The 16,577-nt window shown below is 40.7% G+C and overlaps 2 protein-coding genes across 3 annotated transcripts; both read right to left on the reverse strand.

Annotated features, from left to right (window-relative positions):
- Positions 1–6,908: 6,908 nt before the first annotated feature.
- Positions 6,909–7,859, reverse strand: LOC140839150 (uncharacterized). Its single transcript, XM_073205783.1, has one exon. The coding sequence runs from the start codon at positions 7,857–7,859 to the stop codon at positions 6,909–6,911; it is 951 nt and encodes a 316-aa protein (XP_073061884.1).
- Positions 7,860–12,870: 5,011 nt separating this feature from the next.
- LOC140839376 (stress-response A/B barrel domain-containing protein HS1) lies at positions 12,871–15,402 on the reverse strand. 2 transcript variants are annotated; one of them, XM_073206037.1, is made up of 3 exons: positions 15,271–15,402; positions 14,061–14,215; positions 12,871–13,248 (listed from the first exon to the last, which is right to left on the reverse strand). In XM_073206037.1, exons 2-3 carry the CDS (start codon positions 14,198–14,200, stop codon positions 13,056–13,058), a joined length of 333 nt encoding a protein of 110 aa, XP_073062138.1. In that variant the 5' UTR covers positions 14,201–14,215; positions 15,271–15,402; the 3' UTR covers positions 12,871–13,055. The 2 variants fall into 2 exon arrangements, with proteins under 2 accessions (XP_073062138.1, XP_073062137.1); XM_073206036.1 differs by having other exon boundaries at positions 14,061–14,203; positions 15,271–15,390.
- Between the last annotated feature and the right edge of the window lie 1,175 nt (positions 15,403–16,577).

The raw sequence follows: 16,577 nt of genomic DNA on the forward strand, positions 1-16,577 counted from the left end.
TAGTTGTATCCCTGAATTATTGAAAGTCACATAAGTATCAGATTATGCGTTTCCGTGGAGATAGTCAAGTTCAAGTGGTTGAATTTAGCAACTGTATTTTTTGGAGATGAAACAGATTGTTTATAAATTGATTTCATGTAATAGAAAATGTGAAAGTTAGCTTACCAGCTAATTAATTTAGGAGAGTGGAACTGTTTGTTTTAGTGAAAGAGTTCACAAAACTTGGCAGCTACCAAAAATGGATCAGCGGAAAATTTGTCTTTCGAAATTTTCATTTTCCATTATATGAACATGATTTTTACCCTCGCTACATGGGGCACTGTCTGATTGAAAATCGAGATTATAATAAGTTTACAATTATTTATTTAGTAAATTTAGAATCTACTAATTAAATAAGAATATTAACAGTGATGACTACTAAGTGAAAATTCATGAAACATTTTAGAAGAGTCTACAATAGATTAATTAATTAATTGACTAATAAAATAAAAGTTAGTTAATTTATAGCATAAACAAATAAATATATGCATATATGCATGTTTATGGATATATATATTATATTATCAAATTTTGATAATGATTGAATTATGCATGATATTTTAAAGAGTAGAAAATATACATGAGAAATTTTAAATAATGAAATTATTGTATCCTGATTCAAGTATGATTTCTAATTAGATCAGGAATTAAAACTTATATTTCATTAAGGGTTATCTGAAATAGCATAATTTTTACATACAAATTTTGTCGAAAAAAATTCTCCTTCCCTCCCCAAAGATTTTCGGCCATCTCAATTTTCCACCTCGCCACAGCTCTGACATCGTCGAAACATTATCGGATTTCTGGATTTCCAGTTATCCAATCTCGATGCAAACTTTGTTTAGATCTCTAGTCAATTTTTAAGAGGAACAAAAATTTTTATCGTCGACTTGATTTGACGATCGAAGGAGGAAGATCTGCTCTTAGGGATTTACAAGAATGGTTATATCCACTAAAAATCCAGAATAGTTGGAACCGGTATTATATACGCAAAGGCACATCGGATCTGAACATTCTATGAATGGTTTAAATCATATGACGTCCAAAGAACGTTTTGAACGTCAAAACTAAAATTTTTAAACTTCCAATGCGCATTGGGTGCAAGAAAACGGTATTCCAATAAAAACAACTTTGAATGCATGAAAATACTGGAAAATAAAAGTTTTTGTAAATTTTTTGTTGATTTCATGATAGATACATGAGTGTATTTGATTTTTAAGAATTACATTGGGAAATTTAGCGTCATTTATCTTATTTTTTTATAAAGATTCTAAATTTATGTTGTCAAGAAATGTGTCCATGACTATTTGAGATAAGATGATAAATTATATAGTTTTGGGGAGATGGGCTTGAGAGGACAACTTGACCAGTTTGAAGAAGTTTATTTATGATGATCAAAAGAAGTTAAGAGGATCTAGACAATTTCGTGAGGATCTCAAAAGAATAATCATTTGTGAAGATCCTAATGTCTAAGTAGTGATTGTGCTGAATAGTTGAGAAGTAAAAAGTTAAAAGAGATGTTTTATAGAAAGTAGGTATTCAGCTATTTATCATTCAACAATCGGCATATTTATTAAAAGTGTGTTCCTGGCTACGTCCGAGGCATTGCGTTTCGGTTATTGCGGGGGCACAACACTTTAAACTCACGTGCCTCAAACGAGGGCCTCTGCCTAGGCGCGGGGCAACTATGAGGCAAACGTACTCTTGGGTGCTATGCAGTAGAGATTTTTTGTGTAACAAGTAATTCAAGCCCAACAAATTTTAAAACTCAATTAGCAAAACTCATACCAATTTGGTGTTTAAAAAATTCTGCATGCATATGTTTCATCTCCCTCGTGCTCAAATTCTACATGTGAGTCGCTAAATTGGAGTGTAACTGTGCATCCTGATATTTTGTGAGTTTCTTCATTAAATTTGACGTTGCAATCAAGGTGATGCAACCCGGGTGAAAAAGAGCGAGTCAGGTCGTGTACTCTGCCGGATTTGCTATCAAGATGTTGAAGGAAATATGAGTTGGACGTCTGAACTGAACTTCTTTCCTCCCTGAGCGATTTCAGAGATCTGCGAATAAGAAAAGAACCACGTGAATGAGCGCCGGAGGGGTGTCCGACATGACCACTCCGATGCTTAAGTCAGTGAAGAGCTCAAGCAAGAAAACCAATGTAACCAAGTGATGGTTGTGAGATTGGTGTGGGAGAAGGGTAATAAATGCACAATAAATGAGAGCATTCAATGTGTGAATAAAGAATAAATGCAAAGAATAAACCTGGTATTTATAGTAGGAGATGCAATGATGACTTCGTTCTTTGTGTTGAGCATTAATTATAGTAGGGCGGCTGATTATACCCTATTGTTTTAACATGTCAAATCTCATACTAGTCACATTCAGCCCACCTGATTTTGTCAACCACTTATATTAATGTCAGAGATAGGTAAGCTGTACACATTCTACTATGTCGGCACAATTAAATGCGGTGCTCATATCGAAGTGGCCTGGGTAAAATGCTTCTCGGGACTTTTTACAAGGGCCCAGGCATACAACGTCCCGGGGAGATTATGTCCCGGGTGCTCCTATGGCCCGGCCTCTTGGCTGACTGGCTCCCCATGAACTTCTTCGAGTCGTACTCTCCTCGTCCCGGGCAATCTTATGACTCGGATGTCGATCCAGACCCAGGCACTTTCCATGGACAGGCTCCATGGCCCGGGACGTCTCGAGCACCATCCATGACCCGGGACATCCCGGGGTATCATCACTCTCTCCTTAAATAGTCGGGCTAGAGTCATACTCGCTGTCCCGATCAGTCTTATGTCCCGGTCATGAGCAACATGTTGCTATCTGATTTTCCCGAGACAGTAAGGATGACATCACCCTATCGATGCTGACGTAAGCCCTAGCATTAAAGTCTTGTCATAGACTCTTCGAATTCCGAGGAAATAAATCACCATGGCGCCTCGAATCTCGCACCTGTCTTTTCAAATATCCCGCGTGATTTCCTATGTCAACCCTATCCGTCCGATTTGTTTAGATCACGATGCAGATTAACCCTTACCCTTATATATAGTAGCTAACTGGTTTTTGAAAAATCATTTGCAAATTCCACCGTGTAGCGAAGCTCTGCTAAATTTTTCCCTCAAGCTTTCTGGCGTGCAAGTCCTATTTCCGGCGATCTCTGCCATCATCCTACCACCGTCTTCATTTCGTAAGTGCTTCTCACTTCCTCTTTTATCCTTTTTTACCATGTCCAACTCCACATCCTCCACTTCTGGTAAAAATGTAAGGGGTCGATCGTAGGATAACTCCCCGACTCCTTCTGAAACATCTGTCCATATTCCCATAGCCATTCCCATTCCAACTTTCCGATCTTTCACGAAAAAACCAGAAGCCACTACTTCGTCCCGAGCTATTGGTATCACGGGCAAAGGAAAAGACAAAGTTGCAGGGCCCGTGTGGTTCTCAACAGTGACGTCTACCCTTCGCCCGGGTAATCTGGAAGAAATTAGATCTTTAGGTTCAATTCCTTCTGCCTACAAAATCCAAATTCCCGGGCGAAACGATCACCCAGACACTCCACCCCTGGGTTTCCAAACCTTTTTCATGGAACAACTCAAAAGTGGACTCCGATTTCCAGTCCATCACTTCTTCGAAGGGATTGCCCGGTTCTATGGGCTCCCGATTAATCATCTCCATCCTAATGCCTTTAGGATTATGGCTGCCACCTTTATTCTTTTCCGCATGAAGAACATCCCCATCAATTCTTCTATTTTTCATTTTCTCTACTCGTGTCGGTTTAATGACGGGGTCTTTTCCTTCATGGCCTGGATGCATTACCGTTTTTTGACTGACATCCCTTTATCCTTGAAAGGGTGGAAGACAAAATTTTTCTTTCTGCAAATCCCAACTCCCCTTACTTGCTCGGCTGGCTTTCTACATTCAATGCCAGAGCAACCAGAGCTCCCCCGAGATTTTAAACTTCTCCCCCCTTTCGTCCATGCCTGGGAAGCCTTGGAAAATCAGTCCTTCCACTCATCAAAGCTGAGTCACAAGCCGGTAAATTACTTCCCCCTTTGTCTCTTTAACTTTTATTTTATTTTTCTAACTCCTGACTTTTATGTAGTATGAGAAGATATGATAAAGGCGAGTCTACTCAAGGCAGCTGCCAAGAAGAAGGCAGATCAAAAGAAGGCCCGGGCAAAGAGGAGAGCCCGGGAAATCCAAGAGCAAGAAGAATGAAGAGCCCGGCAGGAGGCTGAGGCCCGGGCACAAGAGGAGAGCAGGATCCAGACAGAGGCTGAGGTTCGAGAGGAGGCTACTTCTACCCAGGAAAGGGCTACTTCCCCGGTTGTTGAGGAGGACTCGGCACCTCTGAATCATCGCAAGAAGAAGGCCGTGACATAACCGACTACTGAGACAGTGGTCGTGGAGGATGAGACTGAGGAGATTGTCCGGCCTCCTCCTCTTGCTGGTTCGTCTTCTGGCCGCCAGGGTGCGAGATTCTGGGTTCTTCCCAATATTTTTGGGGAAGACATCAGCTCGGACCTGGTCAAAATGATCCAGGGTCTTCTGCGCCCTGATGAAGTAGTGCATCTTCAAGGACTCCATCCTAATGAGATGTTATGCGAAGGCGTGGCCCGGTCCTTCTCTGTTAGTTCCTTTATTCGTTTCACCATTCAATTATGTCAATTTTTCTAAGTTTCCATATTTATAGGGCTTGCAGATGCTTATGTCAGATTTTGAGCGAGTGCCTCAGGCTGCCAAAAGAGCCAACACAAAAGCCACTTCTGCACGGGAGACGCATGCCAAACTCCAGGAGGAGGTAGGTCGGTTGAACGAGCCCCATGAACATGTCCTAGCCCGGGAGAGGGCTGTCTCGGAGCAACAAATGAACTTGACCCGAGCAGAACTAGCAGAGGCTCGGAAAGCCTTAGAAGACCACTCCGCAGCTTCCAAGTTAGAAATACAAGTTGCTAAGGAGGAGGCAGAGTCTTCTCGGGCCCGAGCCGATGAGGCCACTACTGCTCTTGCACTCCTGAAAACCTCTCAATATGAAAAATTGGCCCAATTTCTGGAGTCCCGGGAGTTCAAGAAGATGGTGGCTGATAAAGCCTTCCCTTACTTTGACATGGGCTTCAGTAAATGCCTAGAAGAGTTTCAGGAGGCGGGTCTTGCTCCTGCTGACCAAGAGGACTTCCCGGACTTGGAGAATGCTGCTGCATCCCTCCCAGATGATGAAGAGGAGAAGCAAGATAAACAAGATCCTAGTAGACTAGGATTTCTCTGTTGTTTTTCTTTTTTTTTTTTTTTATTTCCCGGGCTTCCGGGCACCTTGTAAATTTTTCTCAATGTTAATGAAAATACTCAGTTTTACCCTCTTTGCATTCGATAACTGTTAAAAATATTTCCAAGTATCATAAAACTTTTCTTCAAATAACCTTGTAGATTTTAATCAATCTTCGCCAAGCACTTTTAAATTGGGGGCATTATCCCTTAACAGTTGATCTTGATAAATAATTAGGGTGCGGGTCCTTGGACTTAGTAGATGATCGGGGTATGGGTCCCTGGGCCAAGGTACGGGTCCTTGGACTTAGTAGATGACCGGGGTGTGGGTCCTCGGGCCAAGGTACGGGTCCTTGGACTTAGTAGATGACCGGGGTGTGGGTCCTCAGGCCAGGTACGGGTCCCTGGACTTTGGAGATAATCGGGGTGCGGGTCCTCGGGCCAGGATACGGGTCCCCGGACTTTGCAGATAACCGGGTGTGGGTCCTCGGGCCAGGGTACGGGTCTCTCAACTTTGCAGATAACCAAGGTGCAGGTCCCCGGGTCAGGGTACGGGTCCCTGGACTTTGGAGACACTTCATTTGAACAATTTCTTTATTTGATGTAGAAACAATAGATACAAAAGCTTTTAAACATAATATTTCTTTAAATGAAAAGTATTCCAGGGTCTTTTAAGAGTGTGTCCCAAAGAATATTCGAGATAATAAGCTGCCCCCGAGCTGACTCTTCGAACTATTCTGAAGGGCCCTTCCCATCGTGCTTCTAATTTTCTCACATCACTTACTGGTTTGATCTTTTTCATTACTAGGTCCCCAACCTGGAAATCTCGTGATCGAACATGCTTGTTATAGGTTTACATTACCCGGCTGCGATAAGCTTCCATTCGAACGGCTGCCCGATCTCTCCTTTCTTCAACTAGATCAAGTTCAATGGCCCGGGACTGATCATTATTGCTCGGATAAGATTCTATCCGAGTAGAAGATTGCCCAATCTCCACAGGTAAGACTGCTTCTGAACCATAGACTATGCTGTAGGGAGTTTCCCAAGTAGATGTTCGTGGTTTAGTTCGATATGTCCATAATACACTCAGTAGTTCCTCCACCCAATCTTTACCTTTTCCATGGAGCCGCGCTTTTAATGCTTGCACAATGATTCTATTAGTCACTTCAGTTTGGCCATTGGCTTGGGGGTAGGTCACTGAGGTGAAGGATTGAACGATCTTCATTTCTTGACACCACGACCTGATTTTCTTTCCCTGGAATTGCCTCCCATTATCTGAAATCAATTTTCTCGGAATGCCAAACCTGCAAACAATATTTTTCCAAAGAAATTACATCACCTCTTCCTCAATTATTTTGGCCAAAGGCTCCGCTTCTACCCATTTGGAAAAGTAATCCACAGCCACAAGGAGGAATATTTTCTGTGTCCGGGCTATGGGGAAGGGTCCCACGATATCCAATCCCCGTTGATCGAAAGAAAATGATATTGAGATAGGTTGCATGTTAGCAGCTGGGCGATGATGAAAATTAGAATGGTGTTGGCAACCCTTGCATTTCTGAACAAGTTGGGCAGCATCTTGATTCATTTGGGGCCACTAGTATCCAGCCAATATAGCTTTCTGAGACAGGGCAGTCCCACCGAGGTGTTCACCACAGCACCCCTCGTGTATTTCTCGGAGGACATACTCCAACTCATTCTCCGATAAGCATTTGAGCAAAGGGCCTTGATATGATCGCATGTATAAAACATCATTCAAACATTCGAACCTGAATGCTTGTTTTTTGATTTTTGCAGCCCGTGCCCGATCTTCTGGGAGCTTGCCATGGACTATATATTCAATAAGAGGGGTCATCCAAGAATTTTCTCGAGCGGATGGTACCTCTTCATCAACGGAGAGTCGGGTAAAACAGAGATCTTCCCGGGTGCTTATATCTGACATGGAAGCAGCTAATTTGGCTAAAATAGCAGCTTCTTCATTTTCCTCCCTAGGAATTTTCTCAATGCTCCAGTTGGTCAGAGACGCTGCCCGGGCCGTGATGAGCCCCAGATACTTGAGCATTTTTTCGTTCTTGGCCTCATATGCTCCCTTGATTTGCTGGGTGACCAACTGAGAGTCAGAATAAATAATGACTCGGGAAGCACCGACTTCCCGGGCTGCCTGCAACCCTGCCAGAAAGGCTTCATACTCTGCTTCATTATTAGTGACCCTGTAGTCGATTCTTAAAGCCAGCTTGATCTTCTCTCCTGATGGGGCAGTCAGAACCACCCCAACTCCACATCCTGATAAATTCGATGCACCATCAACAAAAACTCTCCACACCTCTTCTTCTCCCAGTTGAATCATCTCTATTAAGAAGTCTATTAGTGATTGGGCTTTAATAGCAACTCGAGGTTTATATTCAATGTCATATTCCCCGAGCTCTATAGTCCACTTAACCATTCTTCTCGAGACTTCGGCGTGCGTCATGATCCTCCCGAATGGAGAATTGGTGAGGACCACAATGGGATGTGAGAGAAAATAAGGCCTCAACTTCCGGGCAGTCATCACCAGGGCCAGTGCTATTTTTTCCACTTCACTGTATTTCAATTCCGCTCCTCGAAGGGCATGACTGACATAGTATATTGGCTTCTAGTCGGCTCCTTCTTCCCTGACAAGCGTGGAACTAACGGCGAACTCAGTGGCGGATAAATAGAGCCATAATTTTTCCTCGAGCTCGGGTTTTGCCAGAATAGGCAACTCAGCCAGATGTTTCTTCAAGTCTTGAAAAGCTTGCTCGCATTTTTCATCCCAGCCAAATTTTTGCGCTTTTCTTAAAACTTGGAAAAATGGATAACTTCGATGAGCAGATCGGGAGATGAAGCGTGACAGGGCCGCAATCCTCCCGGTTAATTTTTGTACATCCCAGACAGATTGAGGGGAAGGCATGTCAATTATTGCTTTTATTTTTTAGGGGTTGACTTCAATTCCTCGATCAGTAACCAAGAAACCCAAGAATTTTTCACTCCTGACCCCGAATACACATTTGACCGGGTTGAGCTTTATCCCATACTGTTTCAAAGTAGTGAAGGTTTTTGCCAGATCATCAATGAAGTAGGAGACTTCCCAGGTCTTGATCAAGATATCATTCACATATACTTCAATGTTTCGTCCTATCTGCTTTTGGAAAACATAATTCATCAAGCGTTGGTACGTGGCCCCAACATTCTTTAATCCGAAGGGCATAACAACGTAGCAGAAGGTGCCCCCGGAAGTGATAAAACTGGCTTTATCTTGATCTTCAAGAGCCAAGGGGATTTGGTGGTACCCGTGAAAAGCATCCAGAAAGCTTAATAACTCGTATCCGGAGGTTGAATCCAACAGCTGATCAATCCGGGGGAGTGGATAACAGTCTTTGGGGCAAGCTTTATTCAGGTCCTTGAAATCTACGCACATTCTCCATTTTCCAGTAGCTTTAGGAACAAGGACCACATTGGAGAGCCACGTAGAGAATTGGACTTCTCGAATGTGGCCGGCCCGCAACAGCTCTCCCACATGCTCTTCAATGACTTTATCTTTTTCAGGGCCGAAGTGCTCCTTCTTTTGTTTCACAGGCCGGGATCCCGAGAGAATATTTAATTTATGTTCAGCCACTTGAGGCAAGATCCCGGCTAGTTTTTGTTGGGACCATGTGAAAACATCAATGTTAGATTTTAAACAGTTCAAGAGATTTACCCGGGTGGACGCGTTAATGTCTCGGGCCCCCCCAATGTGCTTCTCGGGCTCAATCTCCACTGCCTCTTGTTCTTTCTCCGCAACAAAATGTACTTCCCTTTCTCTGGCCACTTCATCTTGACTCTCTCTCTTCCCCTTCTCCTCCCTTCTCGCCCTCTTCTGATCCACCCGTACAGTCTCCCCGTAGCATCTTCAAGAGGAAGGTTGGTCTCCCTTGACTTCCCTGACCCGTCCCCGTACTGGAAATTAATTTGTTGGTGATAAGTAGAGGCCACAGCTCTCATCTCATTCATAGCTGGCCTCCCCAAGCTGATGTTGTATGAGGACGGGGCATCCACCACTGTAAAGACTGTCATCACAGTTTTCCTCAAGTCCCGGTTCCCAGGGTCAGTGGCAAGGTGATTTCCCCCTCAGGGTACACGGCTTGCCCAGCTAAACCAAATAGAGAAGTCTCAACCGCCTCTAACTGATACTCGTACAAATCCATTTGGACCAGTGCCTCTTTAAAGATGACATTGACAGAGCTGTCATTGTCAACAAATACTCTTAATACATCATAATTAGCCACTCAAGCTTGGAGGACAAGAGCATCATTGTGGGGTAGACCGACTCCCCTGAGGCCTTCTGGGCCAAAGCTGATAACTGGCTCGTTTCTCCCTCACCCATCAACCTCCAAACACTCCCTTCTGCTTCTTGTCTTCCGAGCCCGGTCGGAATCGCCATCTGTGGACCCTCTCGAAATCATTTTTATTACTCATCGGCTCGAGGAAGGGTCCTTCCTCTCTATTTTTCTACTCCTTTCTTCTCGGTAACTCGCGTTCTCCCTTCTACTTCCACTTGAGATGTCTGTTGACTTCTGGGGAATATTATGTTTGAGACGTCGAGACAACCAAGGTGGATGTCTAGACTTATCTCGAGGAGGATGAGATGCTGGCGTATGACGCCTACTAGACTCCTTCCTTAGTGTTCGGCACTCATTGGTATTGTGAGAACACTCATTGTGAAGGGCACAGAACCCTTTCTTTTCTGGCCTTGGTACCCGTGCCATTGGACTTGGAGGCAGGGCTATGTCTGAGCTGCATTCCTGAATTTCTCGATCACGGGTAATTCTCAAGGGTACATGAGAGAAATGTCCCGGACCACTTTTATTGTGAGCTCTCTCCTCGGGCTTGACAACCCGGTCTTCTCTGGCTCTTTTCAAAGCTTCTCTTTTTTATTTTTGCGCTTCCTCCATATCGATGTATTTCTCTGCCCCAGATAGGAGATCTTCAAAGTCCCCGGGCAGTTTTTTGGTCAGGGATCGGAAAAAATCTCCTTCCCATAATCCTTGCATAAAAGCTGTGACTTTCGTCTCTGGAGCACATGCGGGAACCTCCAGAGCGACTCGATTAAATCGCTTGATGTAAGCTCTCAGAGTTTCGTCTTGGCCCTGCCTTAATTCAAAAATGATGAAGGCAGTTTTTTTGTATTTCTTGTTGCTGCTGAATTGATGCAAGAATACCTTTTGAAAGTCCTCAAAACAATGAATGCTCTGCGGTACCAGCCCTTCGAACCATCTTTGTGCAGAGTCGACCAAGGTAGTTAAAAACACTTTAAACTTGATCTGGTCTCCATAGCAATGCAACATGGCCATATTTTCAAAGCGAGCGAGATGCTCCTCGGGGTCAGAACTCCCATCATAATCTTTGATCTTGTCTGATTTGAAGTGCCCGGGCAGTGGTTCCCGGACAATGATATCAGAGAATGGACAACCCTTCACAACTTGAGCACTACTCTTAGAAACAACCTGCCCTTAAAACGCCCTCACCTTCTTCCTCAATTACTCCAACTCCTCTGCCACAGTAGGAGATTTAGAACCTGCATTTGACTCCCTCTCCTCTTCCCTTCTCTCTTCCTCCTGCAGCTGCTCACGTTGCTGCTCGGGGTGACTGGAATGATGAGTAGGGTCTCCTTTGCCATGGCTGTCTTAACAGCATCAGCTACAATTTTGGTCAACTCCTCAAGAGTTAAATGGATGGTGGGCTAGGGACCATTAGGTGGGGGGCCACCTGCACCAAAAAGACGAGTGTTAATCTCTTCCTGGATCCGGGAAGTTTCTTGATTTATTCTTCTGATAGGAGCCATATCAACGCCTTAAAACTCAAATTTCTCATAGACGACGCCAATGATGCAACCCGAGTGAAAAGGAGCGAGTCGGGTCGGGTACTCTGCCGGATTTGCTATCAAGATGTTGAAAGAAATATGAGTTGGACGTCTGAACTGAACTTCTTTCCTCTCTGAGCGATATGAGAGATCTGCGAACAAGAAAAGAATCACGTGAATGGGCGTCGGAGGGGTGTCCGGCGTGACCACTCCGATGCTTAAGTCAGTGAGGAGCTCAAGCAAGAAAACCAATGCAACCAAGTGATGGTTGTGAGATTGGTATGGGAGAAGGGTAGTAAATGCACTATAAATGAGAGCATTCAATGTGTGAATAGAGAATAAATGCAAAGAATAAACCTGGTATTTATAGTAGGAGATACAATGATGACCTCGTTCTTTGTGTTGAACATTAATTATAGTAGGACGGCTGATTATACCCTATTGTTTTGACATGTCAAATCTCATACTAGTCACATCCAACTCACCTGATTTTGTCAACCACTTATATTAATGTCAGAGATAGGTCGGCTGTACACACCCTACTATGTCGGCGCAATCAAATGTGGTGCTCATATCGAAGTGGCCTGGGTAAAATGCTTCTCGGGATTTCTTACGAGGGCCCGGGCATACAACGTCCCGGGGAGATTATGTCCCGGGTGCTCCTATGGCCCGGCCTCTTGACTGACTGGCTCCAAGTGAACTTCTTCGAATTGTACTCTCCTCGTCCCGGACAATCTTATGACTCGGATGTCGATCCAGACCCGGGCACTCTCCATGGACAGGCTCCATGGCCCGGGACGTCCCGGGCACCATCCATGACCCGGGACATCCCGGGATATCACAAGGTAATATCTCACTCTCTCTATCTCCACAAGTTCTATCTGCTCATATCTTGTTTGTGTTGATAAATCGCGTAGTAAGATTCTCATACATTTAAATTATCATGCTTCTTTTTATCTAAACTCCAAAATTCTGGTTGGTTTAACATATTTTATCGGCTCTTGATTTTCCTAGCCCCAATCATCTTTCACCAATATTTTTATTTATATTATTTATTATATTTGTGAAAAATATTCAGTTTATGTAGGATTATAGAAAAAATCACTTCAGATATGTTTAATTTTAAAATACAATTTTACTTCGATAAAACGTGCAAGGCACCTTGCTCCCTGCACTTCAAGCTCAAGGTTACTCTAATGTTTTAGTGTGTCTTCCGCCCTAAATAACTATGGCAATCGGCAAAGATCACACTCCAAAGCTCAGCTGCACCATAAGCAGGAATGACCAATTGAGACTTTGGAAGTCAACTTTCCGAAAACAGCTGAGGGGAAGGAGCTGGTACAAACAGAAGAATAATGCAAAGAAACTAATACCACTATCAGTTGAGGCAAGCCAATTGTTAAAGCTGAGCACCAGCATAGACGAGTAATGGCAGAGGGTCTGGTCCGGCAGCTCTGCTCGCGTTCATGGGAACTATACACGAGCTATTTGCGTGCATGAGATTTATAAAGAGCAGAAGGTAATATCCTGTTTATATGTCTGCCTCATCACGATCTAAAGTTGTCCACATTTGCACCAGACTGATTATAAGATCTGAGTCTAATCAACTTCTCCACCATCAAGTATAAGGATTTGACACTAAAAAATCCTATCACGGTCACGCATTGCCTTCTCTTCAATTTCATAAATGCAAAAGCTAGAATGAACAAGACAAATAAATTTATGATAACTATTGTTTAAAGATCCATGAACTTGTTACATTTAAAAAAGACATCATGTCAACAAAGTAACATACAACATATGGTATATATATCTTATGGTAGACAAATTACACACTCAGTTTATTGATAACACGAAAAAGGAAAATTATCAAATTATATAAGCTTATTAATTGAGTTGGACCTTTGTGGGCTTGTAATCAACCACGATGATTTTCTCAAGTTGAGGCAGCAACTTGTTCGCATATTCGACATGATCTGGATGAGCAACATATTCAGCAACCCCTTCAGTGCTCTCAAAGGTCGACTCGAATATATGAGTAAAACCTTGATGCATGTTTTCAGCACTCACATCCTTACCCCTGTCACATAACAAGTTGAGAGATATATTTATATGGCATTCCTGTTTTCATTATTAAAGCATCTATTACAACTGATTAACGCCTGGGAAAAGCTTTAGTGTCTATTAAAAGCATTAATTTTCTTTCGTTCTTTATTTGTTTGATTTAACCATGGAGACAAATTTACTATACCTGGACATCAAATTCAGCTACTTATGTGCAAAGTAAATTCATTGTGATTAGGGTATTAAGATCGTATATAGGCATGCTTCACACACAAAAAAACTCGGAGTATAGCAAGAATATATAGATATATACCATCCACATTTTATAACAAGATCAATTATTTTGCAAGTACATGAAAATTAGACACTCTCAGAATCCATCATTACAAAAATAATAAATTCTCGAACAAATTTACGAATCTAATGTATCTGTAACCATTGCCCTCAAATCTTGCTCACAAAAGAATGCGGTATGCATCCAAAAACAGAATCATAAATGGACAAACTATCATCTGGGATTTGAAGCAGCAAACACAAAGTAATTTCGAACAAATAAAGAAACCAAGCTTGAATGAAAGAAGACAACATATGAGAAGAATATACACAGAATTTTGTGATTGTACATACCAACAATTGCACAACTAACATGCTGCCAAACTTCATTTTAGATTATTTAAAGAAAGAATATTGCTGCTGCAAAACAATTAAAAGCAGCTGTTTCAAGGGGAAAATGGACAAATCAAATATGTTTAGCAGAAGCAGGAAAAAGTTAAAATCACCAATGATACTACACATCATGTGAGAGCAAGAGCGAGAACGGGGTTTTACCAGTGGAACGCCTTCATGGAAGGTACAAGATTAACAAGGTTAGCATATTCCTCAATGTATTCTTTGATCTGTAATTCGGATATTCCATCTTTGAACTTCGCTATCAAAATGTGCTTCACTTCTCCCTTTGCTTCCTCCATTTTCTAATCAAATCACTGAAATATAGGCTTGCTTTATTTATCAGAACATTTAAATTTTGAAAAAAAAATTGTGAATAATCAAAATTTAGAAACTTAAAATAAAGCAAAAGGTATACTGTATAAAATTGATTTCGTTCTCAGAATTAAATTTCTTTATCCTTAATATCTTATGTACTAATATATTGGATGAAAGATGTACAATCATATATACCCAGTTTTTTCAATAATGAAAAAGGTATTTCACAATTCAAAAATATGATTCATTTAGTTATTTATAATACAAAATATAATTATTTCGAGTTCATTTATATATTTATCATATTATATAATATATAAAAATAAATAAAAATATTTATTTGATTTTAATTTCTACCTATAAGTAAAATAACAGAACAATAGAATTTAGGATTTTTATATATTGAGGAAAATTAAATCATTTGTGGTGTTTTATCATTAGATTAAAATTATCACATCTCATAAAAAAGATATTTTATCTCTATATAAAATTATTTATAACGGGTTCGTGATATTATCTTGAGCTTTCTAAAAAAATACCAAAAGTGGATCCATCTCTTGTCTCATTTACAAAACTAAGATCCCTCTCTTAACCCATATACCAAACTATATACCTGTATGTATCCTAGAATGGTTAATAGACAATAATTACTTATTGAACCGAAAGAATTGAGTCTTAGCTTAAGAGAAAATGATTAGTGTCATCCATTCACTTTGTTTGCACAAGATAGAGCTTTTGCTATCAGTACAATTAAATCAAATTGCTTGCACTCTAAACATATTTGAGCAATGCTCCGGTTTGAGGTCGACACGAAAAATTATTCCAGTTTGGTGCACAGATCGAACTCCAAACGAGCCAATCGAACACAAAAACCAAAAACGCTAAAAAAAAATTAAAAAAGAAAACCGCAAAATGCTAGGAAAGAAAAATTCTGAACTTGAAAACAAATGAAGGGGAATCAGACCCATTTTCTAGATCAAATGTACAAAAATATCCAGTTTTGTGGAGATTAGATCAATAGTAAATGTAATGAATTCATAGACATGGAGTGTACCAAAAACGAAGGAAACAAAAGCTCAGCAGGATGAAAAGAGCCCACGGCGGCAGCGGAGGAACGAATGGAGGCAGACTGAGGGAGGAAGTGTGGACTACTTTTGATTGCTGATAATAATTTGCCCATTAATAGTTTGGTGTGGATTTTCGGAAATTAGGTAAACTTTGATTATTTGTGGGAAATTTTGGAAATTAATTTTTAACTTGGATATTATTGTATGATTTTCGGACTATAACTTTAATCATTGGAATTCTAGAATTTCGATTAAGTAATATTTCGATTCCGAAGTTTGGGAATTTTAGATCCAAGTTCCGAGAATGATGTGTTGAGTTAGGGAATTTTGTAAAAATAATTCAATTTTGGATATTTTAGATACATATTTGAATTATTCAAGTTTTTTATGATGTTTGTTGATTTATCGGCATAATATATTATTTTAGACCGTGGACATGAATTTGATACGGGAAATTTGGGTTCAGTTTTCAGCCGTCATTTTTTTTTTTGTGTTCAGTCCCTAGGTACTTTTTTAGTACCACATTTCCACATGAAGTGTACCACATTTTGTATGACATAGTACCACAATTATGTGGGTAGGGAGTGAAGCCAAAGAAATTTTTTGATTGGGGATTTTTCAATAACTTCCCCAATTTGATAACTTGGTATAAATATGTTACAATTTAGTACTATACTACGATAACAAATAAATTAAGTTTTAAACATATTTATATGTTGTTATATTTGTTAATTTGATTTACTGATTCATATGAGATGCTAAATGTCGTGTTGTTTATGTATTCAATTATTTGATATATTTTATTATATTTAGAATAAGACATGATGTAACGTACTATATTTTTAAATTATTTAAAATTTTACGAAAAATAAAAAAAATTTAAATAAGTAATTATTTCTCCAAAATGCCATGAAGGTAAAATGCTTAACAAAATATCTGAAATATGAACGAGCTTGCAACAAGTACTTGTTTAAAACAACATAAAGTAATTTCGTTAAAATCAAAGTAAATGAATTTAACATGCATAAAATCCTTAAAAACTTAAGCGGTCCTCGGTTTTGGCCTCAGCGTAGTTCGAGCCAACTGTAGTCCCCGCCTCTCGTCTCCTTGTACTTGTCCTCACCTGCATCGATCAAGTCTAGCGAGTCTCAAGACTCAACATGTATAAACTGAGAATAACAAGTAATACATAATAAATCCACATGCATTTTAAAGTAGCACAATACATATTTAAACCCTAAACATGCTTACATAAACTTAGACGTGTCATCATTTCATAAACTTTTCATAAACG

This window comes from Primulina eburnea, chromosome 8, assembly GCF_022965805.1.
Source record: "Primulina eburnea isolate SZY01 chromosome 8, ASM2296580v1, whole genome shotgun sequence".
NCBI classification, from domain to species: domain Eukaryota; kingdom Viridiplantae; phylum Streptophyta; class Magnoliopsida; order Lamiales; family Gesneriaceae; genus Primulina; species Primulina eburnea.